Source organism: Dipodomys spectabilis, unplaced genomic scaffold (assembly GCF_019054845.1).
Source record: "Dipodomys spectabilis isolate Male_0828 unplaced genomic scaffold, ASM1905484v1 ptg000002l, whole genome shotgun sequence".
Taxonomy (NCBI): Eukaryota; Metazoa; Chordata; class Mammalia; order Rodentia; family Heteromyidae; genus Dipodomys; species Dipodomys spectabilis.
This window is the reverse complement of record NW_024870679.1, coordinates 42271339-42291558: the sequence shown is the minus strand read 5'-3', so window position 1 is coordinate 42291558 and position 20220 is coordinate 42271339. Positions and strand designations below refer to the sequence as shown.

The 20220-nt window shown below is 45.3% G+C and overlaps 2 protein-coding genes across 2 annotated transcripts in view; one reads left to right on the top strand and one right to left on the bottom strand.

Moving 5' to 3' along the window:
* Csmd2 (CUB and Sushi multiple domains 2) overlaps nucleotides 1–20220 on the top strand; it is a 526828-nt gene that overhangs the window by 217305 nt on the left and 289303 nt on the right. The window lies entirely within an intron of this gene.
* Hmgb4 (high mobility group box 4) lies at nucleotides 19489–20070 on the bottom strand. Its single transcript, XM_042679706.1, has one exon. It carries the CDS (start codon nucleotides 20068–20070, stop codon nucleotides 19489–19491), a length of 582 nt encoding a protein of 193 aa, XP_042535640.1.

The following is a 20220-nucleotide window of genomic DNA, read 5'->3' as shown; positions in this document are numbered from 1 at the left end:
ATGAAGCACTTGGTATGTGCCGTCTCTCTTAACCCTTCCAACAGTCCTATGAGCAGTGTTTTTGTACATTCCACTTTTATAGATGAGGAATCCCTAGTCATTACCGTAGCCTGTCCAAGGTTTGCTCTGCTAGGAAAAATATGGCGATGGCTTTGGTCACAAGAGCCCATTTCCTCAGCCAGTCATCAGTCTCAAATTGACCAAGACTAGGAGACTAAGCTGGTAGTGTGTTAATCAGCTCTTCATCACTATGACCAAATTCCCGAGGAAAACAAAGGAAGAAAGGATTCATTTTCTCATCGTTCCATGGGTCTCAGTCCATGGCCCCTCTGTTGTTTATCTGCAGTGAGGCAGAACATCATGGCAGGGGGTGAAGAGTAGAGCAAGGTTGCTCACCACATGGCAGCCAGGAAGCAGAGGGATGAAGAAAGGAAAGGGCCCTCCAGGGTTCCCCACACCCAGGACCTACTTCCTCTATCCAGCCCCTACCTCCTTTAGTTTCCAACTACCAGTTGGGGATCAGGCCTTCAGTACAAGTACCTTTGTGTTGAACATGACAGAATGGACTATGATGAGAACTGGAAAAATCTTCTTCTGAGGGCTTCAGGGTCAGGCAAAAGATCCGTGCCTTTCCTTGGCTTCCACCATCCACATTCCTCCCTGGGTTATTTATGATTTCCCAGGAGAGGCCTCTAGCTTGCTCTCTGGACCTTTTGTGGCCAGCCTTCCCAGAGTATGTGGTGCATACTTGATAACTACGCTGAATTAAATTGGATTGGACTGAACCAAATTGAATTCCGAAGCAGATAGTCTCAAGCAATGGCTAGAATTTAAGTTCATTGTTGTCCTAATCATCTTGTAGTAGCTAACATTGCTTCCCACTTGTAAGCCAGGCTGAGCGCTTAGGTTTTGAGAACAGTATATTTTAAGGGGTTTCTGTCCAGCCTGGGTAACTTTTCCTGCATAGATCCTAGGAAACTGATCTGAATCATGTGTGTTCTTTGATATAGTTTTCTGATATGTCCTGGAAGTCAAAACAATCTGGGTTTAGCAATCATCTCTACTACTTAGATCATTGGACAAATTACTTAACTTCCCTGGGCCTTTAGTACTTCATACATATGTTGTATGAGAAGTGAAATACCAAGTTCCTACACTATGCATAATGTAGGGTAAGAGTGCATAGATCTGGGCAATAATTATAATAGTTGATGAATTGTCTAGTCAGTAAGGAAAACATGGAAACAGAAAGTATGGTCTTCAAAGGGCACAGAGTCACCTTGGTCAGACCAGAACCCTGGTAGAAGAGGGAGTTTCCAGGTTATACATACAGAAAAATCGCCAGGAAACAGGGAAAACTGAGAGGGGGTGGGCCTGGAGATGTAGATAGCGATCAGGTCAATTGTGTTTTATTCTGGGATCCATAGGGAGCCATTGAAAAGTTTATAGGAGGGAATGACCTGATCAGCTTTGCATTGTTGATAGGTCCCTCTGCTTGATCTAGACAACAGGGTGGAGGGGTAGGTGTGGGCACAGACAGGAGCTGCTCATGGTAGCACAAGGCCAGTGAAAAGCAATGAAGTTGGGATTGGCATGGTCAGCATCCATGATGGTGAGGAAGGGGCAATTTATGAGACCCAGCATGCTTGTTTAGCCTCTAGTGAGCCAGAGTGGCAGAGGAGAGGATAAATAAAGATGGCTTCCAGGTCGGCTTGGCTGGATAAAATGGCAGAGGTGACAGAGGGAGTGATGGCAGTTCGAGCTACAGATGTCTGCGGACTACCCAAGGTTCATTGATGTAAGGATCTCAGTTTGGGGGTGTGGTATGGCTTGTAAATAGTCTTGGGAATCCATTAATAGAAAATTAGGGAAAGAAGCAAGCTGACTGGGAGACAGCAGGGCAAGTGAGCAGACAGGAGGACTGAGGATACATGGGGCAATTACAAGGGGCTTCCTAGGAGCCCCTGCTACGACAGAAGGTAGACCTACAGATGGTCATGCTGATGTCACATGTGTCAGGGAAAGACCTGGGTTTCTACTTTGTCTTTACCTTCCTTCCTTTTGCTGCCTGGCTTACTTACCAGTCTGTAAGACGAGACCATAAACCTTTGCCATACTCTGCTTCTCCCTCTCCCACCCCAAGTCCTGATCCTGTCCTTCAGGTTCTATTGAAGTTGTTCCTAGAATACTTCAAGACCTGGTAGACATGGGGCTTTCCAAGGACCCTGTGGTACACACTTGTAATCCCATAAAAACCAGAAGGCTGAGACTCAGCCAACGAGTGAAATGCTCTAAATATCAGGCCTCGTTCCCTGGTTCAAGGAATCTGATGGGCCCTGGACTGTTAATGCTCTCCAGTCCTTTTGGAAAGCATCAGCATGTAATTGTTAAGGTCTTCTGACTTCTTGGCACCCTGAGTAATGATTGAAGAGCTGAGCAAACAGTAGTGTTTAGACCCTGCTTTCACAGTTGTGAGTCAGTAAATTAGTAAAATGACCCATCTGCATTTTCCTCCCTTACCAACGTTTATCGTGACGCAACATTTGAGAAGTTTGACTTAGAGGTCATTGTGAGGACCAACAAGACCTAGCACACCCCACTATTTAACAAATTATGAAAATTTCCTTGGCTTCTCCCTACCCTGAAATAAGGCTCAGGAAATGAGACTCAGAGATGCTTAACAGCTTTCTCAAGGTCACACAGCTGGATTCTGGCTGCATTCGAATTGAAACCCCAGATCTGTCTGAGATTTGTACACCAACACAGCACCTGCTGGCTGGAAAATGGCTCCTGTTTTCAGGTAATTACGTCTCTATCCTACGGAAGGTGTAGAAAATTGGAAGACTAAAACAATGGTTCAGTTGTAGAAGTCAAATCTTGACTCAACATGAAGATCTTTCAAATAGAATAGATTAAGAGCAGATTAGCTTCCTGGAGAAGGAGACCAGTAGAGTGTTCAGCAAGGACTGCACACACCATGAAGTTACCTAGTAAGTTCAAAGTACAAGGACTGAGAAAACTATGGATCTTGTATCATTTTCTTTAACTTACAAGACAACTGAGAAAATATGTGACTGCAGAGAGATGGGTACCTCTGATGTCCTTTAGGGCCGATTGGAGTATATTTCCACAGTTGACCTCTTTGGCAAAGGCAGGGTGTTAATTGGGGAATTCTTGAACCAAATTACAGAAGAGCAGATGGGTTTTCACTTGTGCTCTCTCTGTTGATGTCAGTCCAGTGCTCAAGTCTACAAAGACAATGCAGTCAAGAGAGAGGGACAGGTTTCACCTTTGAAGCTGTTTCATTAGGCCATCCTATCTTTCCCTGAGTCAATTTCAGACCTCCAGACTCAATTACCTCTGGCTAGTCTTCTCCCCACCTCTCCTCTATGGTTCTGCCTCACCCTGTAGATCCCAGTGCCCACATTGGCTTCCCAGCCCGCTACTCACAGGTGTTTAATCTTAGATGAATCATTTAACCTCTTTGAGTTGCACGCCCTGTTGGTGGGATTATAAATTGGCACAACCTTTTCAGTAGGTAATTTCACAGAGCTGATTAAAACATAACAGGCACATACCACTGTTAAGAATTTATATGAAGGAAGTAGTGAGAGGCTCGTGCAAAATGATATGTGCATAGATGTCCACTGTGGTGTTATTTCTTATAGAGGGAGAAAGGAAACAGCCTCCATCCAACATTAATGGTTCTATTAAGTGTGGCACATGCAGTAGATGAAATACGTGACCATTAAAATTATAATCTCAACTAATATTCAAATAAATTGGAAAATGCTTCATATATATAGTGAAAAACTCAGCACATAAAAGTGAATCTATAGCATGAACTCAAAAGTTTTACATACATACATATAATAGTTATAAAAAGGAGGAAAGTTAAGAAAAAATTGTCAGCACCCATAGCTATGAATAGAGATCGTTAACGTACTTTTACTTTATGGTCGTTTGCACACACACACACGCGTGCGTGTGTGTGTGTGTGTATGTGTATGTGGTGCTAGGGATGGAACTCAGGGCTTCAAGCATAGTAAGCCCATGTTCAACCACTGAGCCAAAACCACAACCACTTAAAATGTATTTAGATAGCTCCTAGAACTCACAGGATGCATCACAAACATCCTAACAGAGGAATTTCAAAATCTGATTGCATTCTAACCCAGTGCCTGAATCCTCTGCCATCTTCCCCGTCACCACCATCTCCCCACATCAATCCCATGTGTTTTGCCTAAGGCAGCCAAGCTACTTGCTGCTCTAGAAATACATCATAGCCATTCGCACTACTATGCCTTTATCCTTCCTGCCTTCCCTACCCAGAATGATCTTCCCAGCATTCCTAGGCTGCCAATCAGTGTGTCTATTTATCACTTTCATTTTCCTTTTCCCAAGACCTTGTGGAAACCCCAGGCAAGAAAGATTAACTCTCTCTTGGTAAGCGAGGAAAGGACACATAGATTAACATCTTGGAGAGCGAATAGGAGCTTGTAAGCTACACAAAAGACATAGACATGCCTCAATTCTGGAATGACTTCCCAGCTAGTGAGCTCTGGTACCTATTTCTCTCATAATCCTATCTCACTGTATTTTGTGTTGCATATGGATACAGGTCTCCCCCAGCCAGTAAGGGGATAGAAGGCAAAAGTTATTAAGCCTTGTTGGTTTTGCAATATTAAGTACATATTAGGTCTCATAAATACATTTTTGACCCAAAGATGAAATCTGAAAGCTCCAGTACAGTACTTACTTCTTCTTTGTCTTGATACAAATGGAGACAAGAATATATTATTTTTCCCCTCCTTGCTACTAGGGCTTGAACTCAGGACCTTGCACTTTCACTTGACTTTTCCCCTCAAGGCTGCTGCTGTACCTCTTGAGCCACAACTCTACTTCCTGCTTTTTTTTGTGGTTAATTGAAGATAGGAGTCCCTTGGACTGCCTGGGCTGGCTTTGAGTCCTTATCAGCCTCCTGAGTATCTAGGATTACAGTGCGAGCTACCAGTATCTAGCCCAAGAGATGGTCTTATTGTTATTGTTATTGTCGTCAGTTTCAAGGACAGACCCAGTGCTGTGGATAACTTTTTACATATAGCCTGGATCAAATTAAGTCATTCGTCTAATAGTTATCAAGATGTTATTCTGTCCAACATTGAGGCTTTCCTTCAGTTAAGAAGCCTGCCACTCTGAGCTTTGCTTCTTCTTTAAACACCATGTCATAGTTTCAGAATGATGCCTTTGAAATCACTCCTATCTGAGTAACATTCCTTTTGGATTCATAAAATCTTTATGTCAGCCTTTCCTCATCTCACTGGCTAGGAGCAGGAAAGGAGATCCGGAATGACTGAACTAGAAGAGGAGAGTGCAATCTTTTCTCATATGTGGGTCACACATTTAATGTAAACGGGTTTTAAAATGCAAATCCAATACTGACTACAGTTATGGCAAGAAAACCTTGGCTCTGTCCAAAGTGCTGAATCTGTGAGTTTAGATCATTTAATCTCTGATTAAAGAGTGGGTGGTGTGGAAACGTGTTCATTTGGATTGCAGGTTTGAATGGATTAAAAGATCCAGTAATAGCCATACTAGTGATAAGAAAACAAATGCTGTCAGAAATAAAGCAGTAGCTTATTAGTGCTTCCCACAAAGAGACAGACAGACAGGGAGGCAGGCAGGCAAGCGGACAGAAGGAGAGAGAAAGAGAATGAGTAAGTTAGTACTTCAAACCCAATGCAAAAGGATTCTTGGGAGCCATGCATTTGATAGACACACTTTTTTCCTTAGTTTCTACAACATAATAGACATAGTAAGACGTTAAATTAGATAAAACATTATCTTTGGTGTCCACAAGATCACAACTAATGCTTGCTCAGTCACTGACCAGCTGTTGACCTTGACAATTTACTTAACCTTCCAAGCCTCTGATTTCTCATTTTAAAATCCACAGGATTATTGTGGAGATTAAATAAGTTAATGCCCACAGAGCACTTTGCGTAGAACTTATAACAAGTTCTCAGTGAGTGTTACATATCAGCCTTAGGTGTTGCACTGGGCCCAATGCTTTATGTCCAATGCCTCATTTATTCTGTCTCCTTTATCCCCGTTGTGTTGAGTAGGTTTGAAATCCCCTTTTCAAGGGAGAAGAAAATGTGGCTCAGAAGAATAAGGTTAGGTAAGTTGCCTAAGTCACTTTAGTCAGTAGTGTATACAGAATTCCTAACCTGTCCTTTCTTCCTCTACAGCCAGTTCTGTAGATTGCAGGGAGGCTGCTTAGAGCAGGAGTTGAGAACAGACCAGCTCTCCATGTTCAGCATCCGAGGAAGTAAGATAAAGGCTACCCTTATCTCGACTGGCATTTTCAGAAGTCAAAAATCTAAGCAGAGAGAGAGGATAAATCCTAAATCCTGAGAGACTGAACCCAAGTCCAGCCACCCACAGAGTTTCCTTAGTCTCCTAGTCCTTGGGGGATCATAGACTAGACACATACCAGTTCATCTCAGGCTACACTCAGGTAAGGTGCTCAGGCCTCACGATTTCCCAAGGGAATCTGGTGGCTATGTCCCCAGCTACCTTAGATAAGGATGAAGGACAGCAGACTATTTGCAAGTTTCACTTGGGGCTCTTGAATTGCTGGCTAGAGACTCATTGGCACTGGAACAGGGCAGGAGCTTGACTTGAAAATTGGCTTAAGAAAAGCTGTCATCCACATAGTCATGGTCTCATACTCTTTTTGGAATCTCCCCCTCCCCCCGACAGCTGAGAGAATGCTTTGACTATGCTGGTGTCCCACAGAAGATGGGAAGAAGGGTTCTGAGTTAGTGACAACCCATTACTACCTTGGTGGTAACATAAGAACATGCTTTTTCTTTCAGTCCAACAGCTACAACTCATTCCTTCAGAAAGGAGCCTCTCTCTCTCTCTCTCTCTCTCTCTCTCTCTCTCTCTCACACACACACACACACACACACACACACATTCTTTGCTTCTGTTCCTTGTGGGAAAAATGAGGCAAAAAAGCCAAACCTTCTTTTCACCCCAAAGCTATCCCATAAACAGTGGAGCTATTTGGATCCCCTTGATTGAAATTAGAAAGGTCACATCTCAGTAGTGTCTGTGGGCCTTGCTTTTCCCATTTGTGACAATCCTGCGCTGTCCTGGGCCTCCCTAAGGTGCCCTTCTAGCTCTGACCTTCCATGAGTCTTTCAAACACAGAGCTTGGCCAGCCATCAAGCAGGTAAGTGGATCAATGAGGCCTGTTCATCGAATTGTGCTGCTCCCTGGGCTCCTGTCTGTGTCTTCAGCCTATACTGCTGCTGTCAGATCAATATGGGAGCAGATGGCTGTGCTGTGCCCTAACAATGGCTCCTTTGCAGGGACTTAGCTCAGTCCTTCTCTGTCAAGCTGGGGAGGTCAGGGACAATCATGTCCAACACACCAGCCACTCTACGGAGGTCTGTGTTGGCTTCTGATAAAAGTCAGCAGGGGTCTGTGGAATGGCCCATGTGCTGGACTCCCCTGTCTGTCCCATCTTGTGCACATATGCCTGGGAGGGCTGGGTGGCCTCATCTTCTGCTGATGCTGAAGGGAAGGCATGGTGTATATGAGAAAATGAAGCATGAGTGCCAGATTATTTTCAGTGCCTCACTGCCTTGAAGCAGTGTTCTTGTGGAATAGCTCCTTGCTTTGGAATTGGTGTGTGTGTGTGTGTGTGTGTGTGTGTGTGTGTGTGTGTGTGTGTGTGTGTGTGTTGAATCAGTACATGGAACAGAAAGTTCTGGAGATCAATTCTTGGGTTGCCTCATTTGGCTGTTCGTCTTCTCTCTGCACTTGTTCCTGAGTGGTCACTCCATTCCTTCAATCTGCCTGACCTTCTAGCTTTAGCAGCCTAATGGCTGCCCCCATTTCTATTGCTTTTATTGAAATTACCAAGAGAATCTGATTGGCCCTGTTCATTAGTCACCTAGCTACTCCTTGTCCAATCAGCTGACACTGGGAAGGAACAAGTTCAGCTGATACAACCATAGCAGCCTGCACCGATCCCCTTGGTGATGGAATAGGGGGAGCAAAGCAGTCCCCAGAAGAGGGTCTGGCAGACACTTTGAGGTCCCCCTACTACAGTGGTTTAGCCAACTTCTCTTCCTTCTGGTTTTCCTCAGAAGGTAATGAAGGAAAAAATATTTTTCATCCACATCCTTGAGCTAAACAAAATGATGCAGTCTAAGGGTCTGGCCCTCGGTGAAGAGAACTTGAGAGTAATCTCAGGGTGTCCTCAACACTTCAGTGTTGTCTGTCTAGCTTTTGCAGCCCGTGAAAGGGAGCTTGGTAAATACTCAGGATTACTGTGATTATGACTAGTCCTTTAAGTAGCCAGATTCCCCAAATTCTCAAGAATTGTAATACCTTGGGATTTAGAGATATAATTAAAACCAGATGAGCCTCAGAGAGCCTGATGGTAATGATGCATCAAACTGCAGAGAGATTTGCAATGTGAGTTCCTGACTTTCCTCTTGCTCATGTGGTTGGGGAGTAAGGCCTGAAGAGGTCAGAGGCCTAAAGGACTTCAGTTACTGGAGCCACTGGGCCTAGAGTCCTAGCCTTCCATTCTCCTCGAACTTGGGACACAGCCTGTGAACCCACTCCACAGGTTAGAAATGCTGAGTCAGCCTTGGGCAGTGAGCCATGGCCATGCTAAACAGCTTTGTGCTGTTGCAGGAGTGGAAGAGGCTGGCCAAGTCTGACCTGTTTCCTCTTGGCAGCCATTTGCCTTCTGCCCACACATCAGTCTTGCCAAAAGAGGGCTAAGCAGCAACTGCAGGCCATCCCCCGCCCCATCTAATTTTTCCTCATTTTCCAATGTTTTTCTCTGACTTTAGTGCTTACTGAAAAGTGTAGAAACACCTGTAAAGCAATCCAATGTTTTAATTGGTCCATTGACTATAGCGACCTGAATCTATATTATCTGTTGTGTCAAGAATGTTTTGACCTTCTAAGGAAACGAATATGCTCCAAACCAGCACCAGGCAAGCAGGTTAGACTGATCCATAAGCAGATGTCTGGGGTCTAGAGATTTCCAGAGCATTAAATCTCCATCGAAACATGGCTAGAGTCTTAAAGCTCATGAGTTGGAGCAACACAAGAAGGAAAGGAGCCCCATGGCTTCTATATGAGATGATGGAGGATGGTGGTGGAGCCCGAATACCTGAGTTCTGCTGTTTGATGGCTGTGCAACCTCAGACAAGTTTCTCAACTTCTCTGGGCCTCTGCCTTCTCATCAGCAAGCTAGAATCTGCCTCATGGGATTGCTGTGTTAGATGCTCTAGTAGCTATGAGGTACTTAGAACCATGCTTGGTATGTAGGAAGTACTGGGTAGGATCTCTTTCCTAAGTATTGCTCAGATACTTTCTACTATAGTTTCTCATTTTATCTCACAATACTGAAGAAAAATTGAATCACTGCTATTGCATAAACTGCCTGGAGCGACATGGGTAATAAGCAATAAAAATAGATTCCCAAGGAGATCTCTGACTTCACACACCATGTGTTTTCTCATATCACTCCCCCAGACCACACCCCAGTGGTGGCCAGCCTGGCTTCTCCATCATCACCAGCATCCTCATTCACTAGGCCCCTGATGGTTTCTTGGTACCTCCTGGAGTTCTGGTGGTCTAGGAGTCTCAACACCTCCTAGCCCTGGAAACATGGGCAAGTTGTTTCATCTCTGTGAGCTGCAACTTCTTTACATCTGCAAACTGGCATGAGCAAGTGAGGAAAAGAATAGCAGCCCTCGATCCCTGGAGGCTGGCCCAGCACTCATAGGACTCAGTCCCAGAAACTGGCCCAGCACCTACACTGAGACCTTAGGTTTCTTCTGGTGACTTTAAATACTTCACAGTGTTAACACCAGACAAGGCCACTCTGTGACCATGATGGATTAAGACAGTTACAAGATCCATAGCCACATCTTGTCTGATTTCAGACAAAAAAAAAAAATGAGAACATTCTTGAAGTAGAGCCCCACCTCTACTTATGTTTTAATTTCCCACCTCCTAACTATTCTAAGTGCTAATGCTCCAGCCGCATCCAATCCAAGACAGAGCTCTGCTTCCTCGAATCTAGTCCTTTCCAGAAACGTCTCCCTAAGGCTCTGTGGATCCTTGTGTTTTCCTTACTCCTGACAGTCTATAATCTTAATTTCACTCAACTATAGGCAGATGCCTGGTGGTCATTGGCTGGGAGGGAAGGGCAGGCATTGACTTCTCCTTGAGACTTAAGTGTGCAACACACTTAGAAACAGGTCTGGTTCATAGTGCAGGTTATTAGCATTCCATTTGTTACTGTAAAATAACAGACCATCCCCTTTTGGCAGAGCTAAGGACTTCCCATGAAGTAACCAACCAGCTCCTTCATGTCTGAAGTCCACGCAGATGCCCCCTTATGGCAACTGTGGGTATTGAAGCACTTCCCTTCATTCTACAGTCTTCACACCTGTAGGCCTCAAGCTGATGGAAATCTCTTTCATCCCGGATTTTTGGGGTGGTGTATTTGGGGATCCCATGAGGGACATCCTCTCTATGAGACCAGGTTAGCAGTAGAGAGATAATCAAACCCTAGCAAACTCCTTTTTGCTCCTGGGCAGAGGAGACACTCTGCAGATGGAGATTTCCCTCAATCCCCTTGCCAGGGCTGTGTGAGCCAGAAGAGCCCTGCCAGATTCTTTAGCACAAATGTATTCGCAGCTGCATCAGTGAAGGGCAGCCCTGGGGACCACAGCATTCTTCCATGCCCACTGTTGCTAATTGCAAGATAATGCATTAAAAATACAGAGCCGCATCTGTTCGTTTTACCGTGGGTATTGGGGAATTTGTGTGGTTTATAATGACAGGGTATGAGAAGAGGAAAATGCTGCTTTATGCCTATGAGCCACAAGCGCTGCTGCTTCTGTGAGCACAGGCCTGGAGGTGTGGCTTCAACTGCACAGCACACTTTCTGGGTACTATCCAGGCTCTTCTGTATAGGCACCAGGGGGTAGTTCCAAGTTTTTCTCTGGAAATAACTCCATAGCCAGCCAAGCAGACAGCATGTGTCTAGGTGCCTGGGAGATCTTTTGGTCCCACTTTGGTGTTTGTGGAGAGTTCCTAGGAGCAAGGAGGACTGGCACATCTGGGACAGGAAGAGCCAACAACCTTATGTGATCCAGTTGATCATTTCCCAGCAGATATGAGCTGAGTGCCTAACCTGGTGCCTAAACTCCTCATCTATAAGATATTTTTATTTCACCTGTATACCCACAGGGCATGTAGCTTAGTGCCAGACTGACTAATTGCCAAGTATGTACTGAGGACCTGTGTTACATCCCCAGCACTGAAAGAGCAAATACAAAACAAAAAGGTACCTACCACATTGGATTTTCAAAAATTAAGATAATTGCATGAAATTACCCCCAAAAGATGACCAGGCATAGGCATTCAATGGAATGTCATTATTGTACTCTATGATGAGTTGTATTGGATTTTAGGTTGACCAATGAGGCTATCCTCCACCAGCTGGAGAGACAGACAATAGCTACAGTATACTTTATGTTGAAGTGGCCATGTATAGACTTATGCAGCTGTTACAGGAGACAGAGCAGGTGGGAGTGCCATAGAAGACTTCCTGTTCTGAGTCCAGAAGGATAAGCTAAGTTTCCCAGACCTAAAATGTAATGTGATCCTGGCTTGAAGTAATATCTGCAAGGGCCCTGTGGGAGCTTTTGAAGGAAGAGGTGTTCAGTTGTGTTTCTTGGGGATATACAGTATAGGGAGACCTTGGTGTGAAGATACTAAGATATTTGCGTCATAAATTACTCCATGAGTTAGTGGTTTGAGAAAAGATTTATTATCTTAGATGTTGTCTTTGTTAGGTGTGGCTTAGCTGGGTTCTCAGATTAGGACTTCACATAGGGCTGAAATCTAAGTATCTACCAGGGCTGCCTTTATTTCAAAACTCACCTGGGCAGATGATGGCTTCCAAACAGATCCATGTGGTGTGGTTGTTTTCAGGCTTCACCTCCTCAGTGTTGGTAATCAGAGACAGCTCCTGTTTCTTTCCATAGGAAAACTTTTGTTCTGACTGCTTGCTTTATTAGAGCAAACCAAAGAGAGAATCAGACAGAAGTCATGGTTTTTCAAAACTTGCTGTCAGAAGTCACATGGGACTCTTGCTAAAATTCTAGTGACTCAGCAGGGTGAGATCTGAGGATCATGAGATTCAAAAAGCTGGAAGTGGAAGTATCGCTCCAAGGGTAGAGTGCCAGTCTTGAATGAAAAAGCTAAGATAGGGCACTGGACCCTGAGTTCAAGTCCTAGTTCTGGCGCACACACACACACACACACACACACACACACACACACACACACACACACACACACACACACACACACACACACACACACAACATGATACTATTTTTGCTATATTCAACTCACCAAAAGTCAGTCAGTAGGTCCAGCCCAAATGCAAGGAGAGGAAGTGCACAAAGCATGGGTCCAGGAGGCACAGGGGTTATGTACAGTCACTTCTGACTCTGCTTCCAGTCTACTCACTGATCCTCATGATCCATGTGTTTTCCACATACAAAATACAGTCACTACTTTTCATGATCTCCCAATGTATCACCCCATGATGGGGTAATAAGAACTGCAAGTACAGAACCACCATCTACATCCTGGCCAGCGGTACCTGAGGTTTATGGCTATAATTCCTTAAGTACAGACGCTAGAAAACTGTTACTGTGGATTTCATGACTTGCAAAACTGCAGAGATAAATGGTCGCTCATGTCCAGTATCCAGTGGTGAGATAGGACTGGGGTTAATGGTGATAGACGTGCTTACTCATAATGGGGGGAGGGATGTGGCAAGTGTAAAGGAGTCACCATCTTGAAACCATGTTTCAAAGGCTTGATATAATTCTAACTCTCCCCTGTATGGTTAGTTCCTCCCTCTGTGTCACTTCCTTGCCCATGAAAGACAGCCTGTGTTTGAAGCAGACTTAATTCTTTAACCTGTGTCCTGCTAAGTAGTTTTGGGGTTTCAATGGGTTCTTTAAATTTTTGTACTATCTCTGTCCCTTCTAGTCCCAGATGTCACCTTCCAGTCATAGTTTTCTCAAAAATCATCGTGGTCTTTGGTAAACCATATTTTGATTCCCTTTGTGCTCAAAAGCTACATCTACATCCCACGGCCACTGTTGTTGGGTGGAATCGATCCATAAGGCACATTGATCTCCGTAAGGGTCTCCATGCCTAGATCCTTCTGAGTCTTAGCCAAAGACTACACAGTCCCATCCCGAGCTTTGTTTCCAGTCCTCCACTTTTTTCTTTTTTCTTTCTTTTTTTTTTTTGGGGGGGGGTCCAGTTGTGGGGCTTAAATGCTGGGCCTGGGTGCTGTCCCTCAGCTCTTCAGCTCAAGGCTAGCGCTCTACCACTTGAGCCACAGTGCCACTTCCAACTTTTTTTTCCCTGCTTATGTGGTGCTGAGGACTCGAACCCAGGGCCTCAAGCATGCAAGGCAAGCACCCTACCACTGAGCCACCTTCCCAGCCCCTCTACTTTTTTCTTGACAGAGAAAAGCCTACACCAATCTGGACTCCCAAGTCCAGATTTCTATCAACAATGCCATTGAGGGAATGGAGATTCTTCCTGTCATCTCTTCAATTGCTCCCAGCCTCTCCCCAATGCCTGACTCCGAAGCAGTCTCTCACCTTTGGGTATAAGTCACAGAGCTATTCTTCTCTTAAACCAAAATCTGAACTCAACTAACTACTCCAATTTCCAACACATTTTTGTCAAGACTCAGTGACCTGAGCAATACATATGAATTTTTATGTGTCAGGAATCAGAAACATCTTAGCAGGGTCTATTACAAGGCTGTAGAACATTTATTCCCCTGGGCTTCAAGAACCTCAAGGCTCACCTTGCAATCCAGTTCCAAGCGTACTACTTTCAGTTACCAGTACCATTCAGTTCCTTGCAGACTGTTAGACGGTGAGCCAAAGTTCCTACTGAGTGTTGGCAGGAAGCCATCCTCTGTCCTTTGTCACATGAGCCTCTCCATAGGGTAGCTTTCAACATGTCACTTTGCTTCAAGCGAGCATGAGAGAAAAGAGCCAGGGAGACTCGCAAGATTTCATAGTATAATATTAAAAGTGGCATCCCAACACACTTTTTCCCTGTTCTGTTCTGAGTCTCTAGGTCTAGCCTACATTCAAAGGCGTGGGATTACACAAAGATATGAATATGGGGAGGTAGTGTGCACTGGAGCATTTCCAGTGCCCAGAGACATGCACCTGGCAAGTCCTCAATGGCCCGATTATGTCATGCAAGACACCCATAGGTGATGGGCAGCTACTGGAATAGCTCACTGTTGAAGAGGCGAATTTTAAACTCAACCAGCCAGAACACTGGGAAGATTAGAAAGAGAGCCATGCTTAGGAGAGCTGGGGTTAAGCAATTGGTACAGGGAAGACCACCATTGCATTGTGTTACTGGTAATCCACCCTTGAAGATGCTTTGCCTGTTTTTCCCAGCTTAAAACTGCCTGATTAAGGTTTCATCTTCTCTAAACCATCCTCCAGGGGCCTAGGCACTTGCCACACACCAGACTTCATTTACAACAATGTTCCTGGCATTATACTTACCCTGTCACACCTGCAGGGCAGGCATTGCTGGTGGAGGTGTCACATGACAGGACAAAGAGGAACAAGTACCTTTGTGACCTCATCCTGATGGCCTCCCCTATCCATGAACCTGACCTGTAGTCTTACAAGCCTGGGAATTGGACTTTATGGAGGTCCTCCTCCAAACAATTGATGTTTTAGTGGAGGATGAAACCCAGTGATAAAACCCCAGTGTATTTGTGCAGCCAGATGCCAATACATTATTTTGCAACTAAGGCTCATTTCTCTGCTGGGATTTGAGGGGAAACCCAATAAATAAAATCTACTTATTTCCCTCTCAGGTGCAGAATCAATTGGCAGATATAGGAGAGAGCCAGATGAGCGTTATTACTGATTGAACTGACTAGAAGGAAGAAGACCTGAGTATATCTGTAGTAAGAGAGGGAGAGACAGAATGAACCAAACATGGCCAGCTCATCCCAGGCTCCCAGTAGCTAAGGCAGCCTCCTGCCTTCTCCACAGAGTGAATGAGGAGTTGAGGAAAGAAGAATGGGAAAGAGATTCTTTTGTGGTCCAGGGGCTATCTGCATCAACATCATCTGTGTGTTTTGAACTAGAAATTAAAGGCCCAACTCCCAGAAATACTGAGCCCAAGGCACATGTGCGTGAGAGCATCCATCTCAGTGCTACCAGCATCCTAATAAAGGTGTAAGAAGCACTAGTCTGGGGTGGGGGACAATACCCCACATGGACATAAGAGGTCCAGGAAGAAGTGTCTCCCCTAGCATATCCAGCCACTTGAGGTCTCTGCTTCCTGGAAAAATGAATCAGAGATAAATGCCATAGCTTTCACACTCAGATTTTAGCCTGTAGCCTTCCCAAACAATGTCAAGTACAAGCTCCTCGGTATCTCTGCTTCAGAAGGGGCAACCCTTGGGCTTGATGTCCTCCTGTCTGTCCTTCCTCCTATAGCCCATGCAGGGGGTGACATCACTGCCCCTTAGCAATCTCTGAGGACTAGAATGACCAATATCAAGATTTCAAAGATGGGCTGGGTGCTGATGGCCCATGCCTGTAATCCTCGCTACTCAGGAGGCTGAGATTTGAGGATCAATGGTTCAAAGCCAGCCCGGGCAGGGAAGGGCATGAGACTCATCTCCAATTAACCACCAGAAAACCGGAACTGGCGCTGTGGCTCAAAGTGGTAGAGTACTAGCTATCCTTCAGCAAAAGAGCCGAGGGACAGAGCCAAGCCCATGACTGACCAAAAAGAATAATAATTAAAAAAAAAAAGATTTCAAAGATGGGAGCACACGCACCTCCATACTTCTGAATTGCCTCTCGCTCCCTACTAAATTCTCTGCCATAACCTGCATGTTCCAACACCATCCTACACTTCCAGTCACTCTGGCCTCTAATATGCTACCTGTTATATGCTTCCACCTCAGGACCTTGGCACTTGCTGCCCCACTGCTTAGAGGCCTCTCTCTAATACCTTGGCAAGCTTGGCTTCTACTCATCTTTTAATCACTAGATGTCATCCTACAGCATACCTCCGACAGCCTACCTCAAGCGACCTGCACCCTGCCTGTCATTGTTTATCTCATCACCCTGGTTTGTTTTCTTCCAAGCATTTGACACTATCAAAAATGGTCTGGCATGTTTGTTGACTTATTTGTCTTTCTCCTCTTTAGCACCAAAACAGCTACTGGTACGTTGCAGGAATAGGATTTACATAAATATTGGTTAAATGAATGAATAATAAGTTAATGACTACATGAATATAGAAGAGAAAGATCTGAGTGGAGGATGATAGGCACAGAGGCTGTACCCACACACTTTTCCAAGGACAAGGCTCCTGGCTAGTGGAGTCTGGGAGACTGGTGTCCCACGGGCTTTCCTGTCTGCTTTTTCTCTTGCCCACTTACTTGGGTCTGGACTCGCCCTGCTCCTCTTCTACCTCCCTCCTTCCCTCTTCCTCTGACGTCAGTGCTGTGGTCATTAGAAGCCAGCATACTTAGCCCTTCGGGTTGTGTCTTTCTTCAAACCTTGTTAATAGAGTTGGTTTTCTCCAGGGACCCAGCACACTGTTGTCAAAACTCTTGACTGAGCCACCCACATTCATGTAATTAATCACAGGGGTGGCAAGAGGGTGGGGACCCAGCTGTGTAGGGGCCTCTCCGCACACAGCTGCTGCCCACCAGGTGCCCACAGTTCGGGCTGGAAAGAAGGCAGCCTACTGAAGCCACTGCAGAGTCGCACTGTTGGAGTCTAATTACTAGAGTGGGGAAGAGGGGAACCACCACCTTTTAAGAGGAGTAGGTAGCAAAGTAAATTAAATGGGTAGTGCAGAGACTTGGGAGAGAAACAAGACCGAAGACAGTCTCTTCTAGAGTTATAAACTGGCATATATTTATCAACGTATTCGTCATCTATTGCTGTGTAACAAATTACCACAAGTTAATGACTTTCAACAGCATACCATACCTTCACAGGGTTTAAACATTTCTACATTTAGTCCTACATGTATATAGTAGCCAGGGTTCCGGTAACAGCTTCTCTAGATGCATTACTTGAAGCCTCACAAGACTATGATCTTAGGGGCAGCCGAGACTTAGTTCTCATCTGATGGTTTATGAGGGAAGTATCTATGACTCGTTTCTGTAGTTGCCACATCCTTGTGTGCCTTGTGGGACAGAGAGCTTTCCGTTTTGGCTGGTGGCTGGTGGCTGGTCTGAAGCCCCCTCAGCCACTGGACATTCCCCACAGGTCCTCACCACATGGATGTTCCAAACTTTGGCTCATCCCAAGCAAGAACACTCTCTCGTGTGAGTTAGCCAACAAATTGGAGTATTGTATGGAATTGCATAATCATCCTATCTCCTTTAACATTGGTTAGACCCAAGTAATTGATTTTGCCCGTATTTAACAGGAGATTAGACAAGGGAGTGAATCCCAAGAGGACGGATCATAGGCTAGCCAGAGTGTGTTCCCAGGTATTTGAGACTGCCAAATAAACTTTTACATGCATCCCTAAAACAACCTGTACACCAGGCATGGTGTCTATTGAGGCTCAGAGGAAGGAGGAGTTGCCCAAAGCCTTGTTAGTAAAAGCTCAGAACCACTGTCACCACATCAAGTGAACATGTGAAGCTTAGCAGCCTAAGGAGGGAGAACTGGGGCCTATGGGAAGCAGGGAAACAGGGAAAAAGAGGAGGAGGAGAAAGAGGAAAAGGAGGGAGGAGTAGTGGGGCTCCCTATGAGCCAGTGAGACTAAGGAAAAAGATGAGTGTGGGTTGCATTTTGAGAGAGAAAACTGAGGGCACTTAAGTCTGATGATCTCTGTTTTCTCAGTGAAGCAGAAAATGAGGGCCTCTCCTGAGAGGACGGAGGATGGACTGAAGCAGAATCAGAGCCAAGCTAGAATTAGCGGCTGTCGGCAACGGGGGATGAGGATCTTGCCAGCATGAGGAAGAGGTGGTCACCTATCTTGAGCCTGCTTCCTCTGTGAAGATTTGAGGGATGGGTTTGGTGGGTGGACCCATTCCTTCCCTATACTTTGTGTGTTCACGTTCATCCCTATGGCTGCTAAGCTGTGCTTTAGGTTTCAGAGGCTCCTCAATTCCTAGCAGAGGGCTTGGCACTTGCAAATCCTGAGTCTAGACCCAGGTTTCTAAATTATTCCAGGATACTACCTCTCATTCCTAAAGACGCACACAGTTCTAGAATACTTCTTTGTATTTTCAATGTTCAAATGGGGAAGTTTTGGGAAACAAAAATCAGTTTAACATTTTGGCCCCATCTTTTTGCCAGCCAGAGGCTACAAGAATTTCACAACATTTGATTTGGTCTTAGAATATTGTCTGAGAACAGAAATTTATCATCAGGTTGAAGAAAGTCTGACTCAGGTGGGCTCAACTTTGACAAAATCTCTTAGCATAATACATGCCAAGGGACTTAAGGCTATGAGAAGGCAAATGGCAGCCCTGTGGGGCTAAGATCTCCTCTGATGGGACCAGCCTGGGTCACATGACCTTATCTGAGCCAATTATTGTAGCCAGGGAGATTGTCCTATGACGCTTGGTCACAAAAGAGTCAAGCTGGGGGCGGGGAAGGTGACTCAGTGGTAGAGTGCATGCGGTTGAGTACTTGCCTTGCATGCATTGGGTTTGAAAAGAGAAAGCTGGAAGTGGTGCTGTGGCCCAAGTGGTAGAGCGCTAGCCTTGAGCTGAAGAGCTGAGGCACAGTGCCCAGACCGAGTTCAGGCCCCACGACCGGTCAGGCTGGTATGTTCAATGACATGTGTTACACTTTTAGCTACAGAAAAATAACAATAAGATTTGGAATTTTAGGTGGATGAAATTCCATCTAAATTCCAATTTTAGGTGGCTCCGTCAGAGTAGCTAAGTCCTGCTGGAGGTTTGATAGCTGGAACTACAGATATCCTGGATCCCTTAGGTCCAGCTGAACTCTTTCAGTGCCAGTGCTACTCAGGTTGAATTCCTCTTGGTGTCTTCTCTATTGGTCTTGTAATGGGAGCTTGAACCAACCCACTTCACCATGCCCTCCACCCTCACATCTGGGCTTATGACTCCAAGAAGGATCCTCCAACCTAGATGACCACTTGACCAGCAGACAACCCCCCCACAATCTTGACTCCTCTGCTCTGAGCCGTTTGGGATCCCACTGGCCTTCTTCCCCAGAACCACCACTCCTCTATCACCATCATCAACCACTTACTTCCCCAGTGCAGTGGTGATGCCTGCTCGAAAGTCACATACAAAGCAAGAGCCAGGTAATACGGTTCAATGGTATTTTATTATTTTCAAACCGGATCCACTCGCTTGTTGGGCTCAGTTCTCCCGCTGCGCTGGTTCCTGGCTGACAGCCGGAAGTTCCTCTTCCTGCCACGGTGTTGTTGGCGGTAGGTGTTAACGTCCTCGAAGTACTTTGATCGTAGGACAGCGGCTCGCTGCTCATAGGGCTGCTTGTCCACATCTGTTGTTGTGGACCACATCTTCCCCATTGCCTTTGCCACCTGCACAATTGACCAGCCAGGATTCTCCTTCTTCAGCTGGGCATAGTGATCTTGGGAGAAGATTAGGAATGATGATGGAGGCCTTCTGGGTGCCTGGGGATCTTTCTTCTTTCTCCGTTTTTTCTTCTTGCCAATGTAATTCATCATCTCCTCCTGATATCGGGCTTTGTCAAGTTTGGCCAGGGCTTCATACTTGGCCTTTTCATTCTTTGAGATGGATCTCCATTTTTCCGAACATTTTCTAGAAAACTCTTTAAAGCCAAGGTAGGTATTAGGCTGCTGTTCCTTGAATTTGTTTCTGTAATTCAGAAAAAAGTGGATGTAAGATGAGACATTCACCTTTGGCCTTAGCTGGATTTCTTTTCCCATGTTCATACAACCATGATTTTTTTTCTGGCTTCAGTAACTTGGACAGCAAAGACTTCTGTCCCACACCCCAGGAGCAATCTAGAAGGTGCTCTGCTTGCTGTGAAATTTTCTCCCTAAAGATCTGCAGTCCGGCAGTGCCTTTTATGTGGT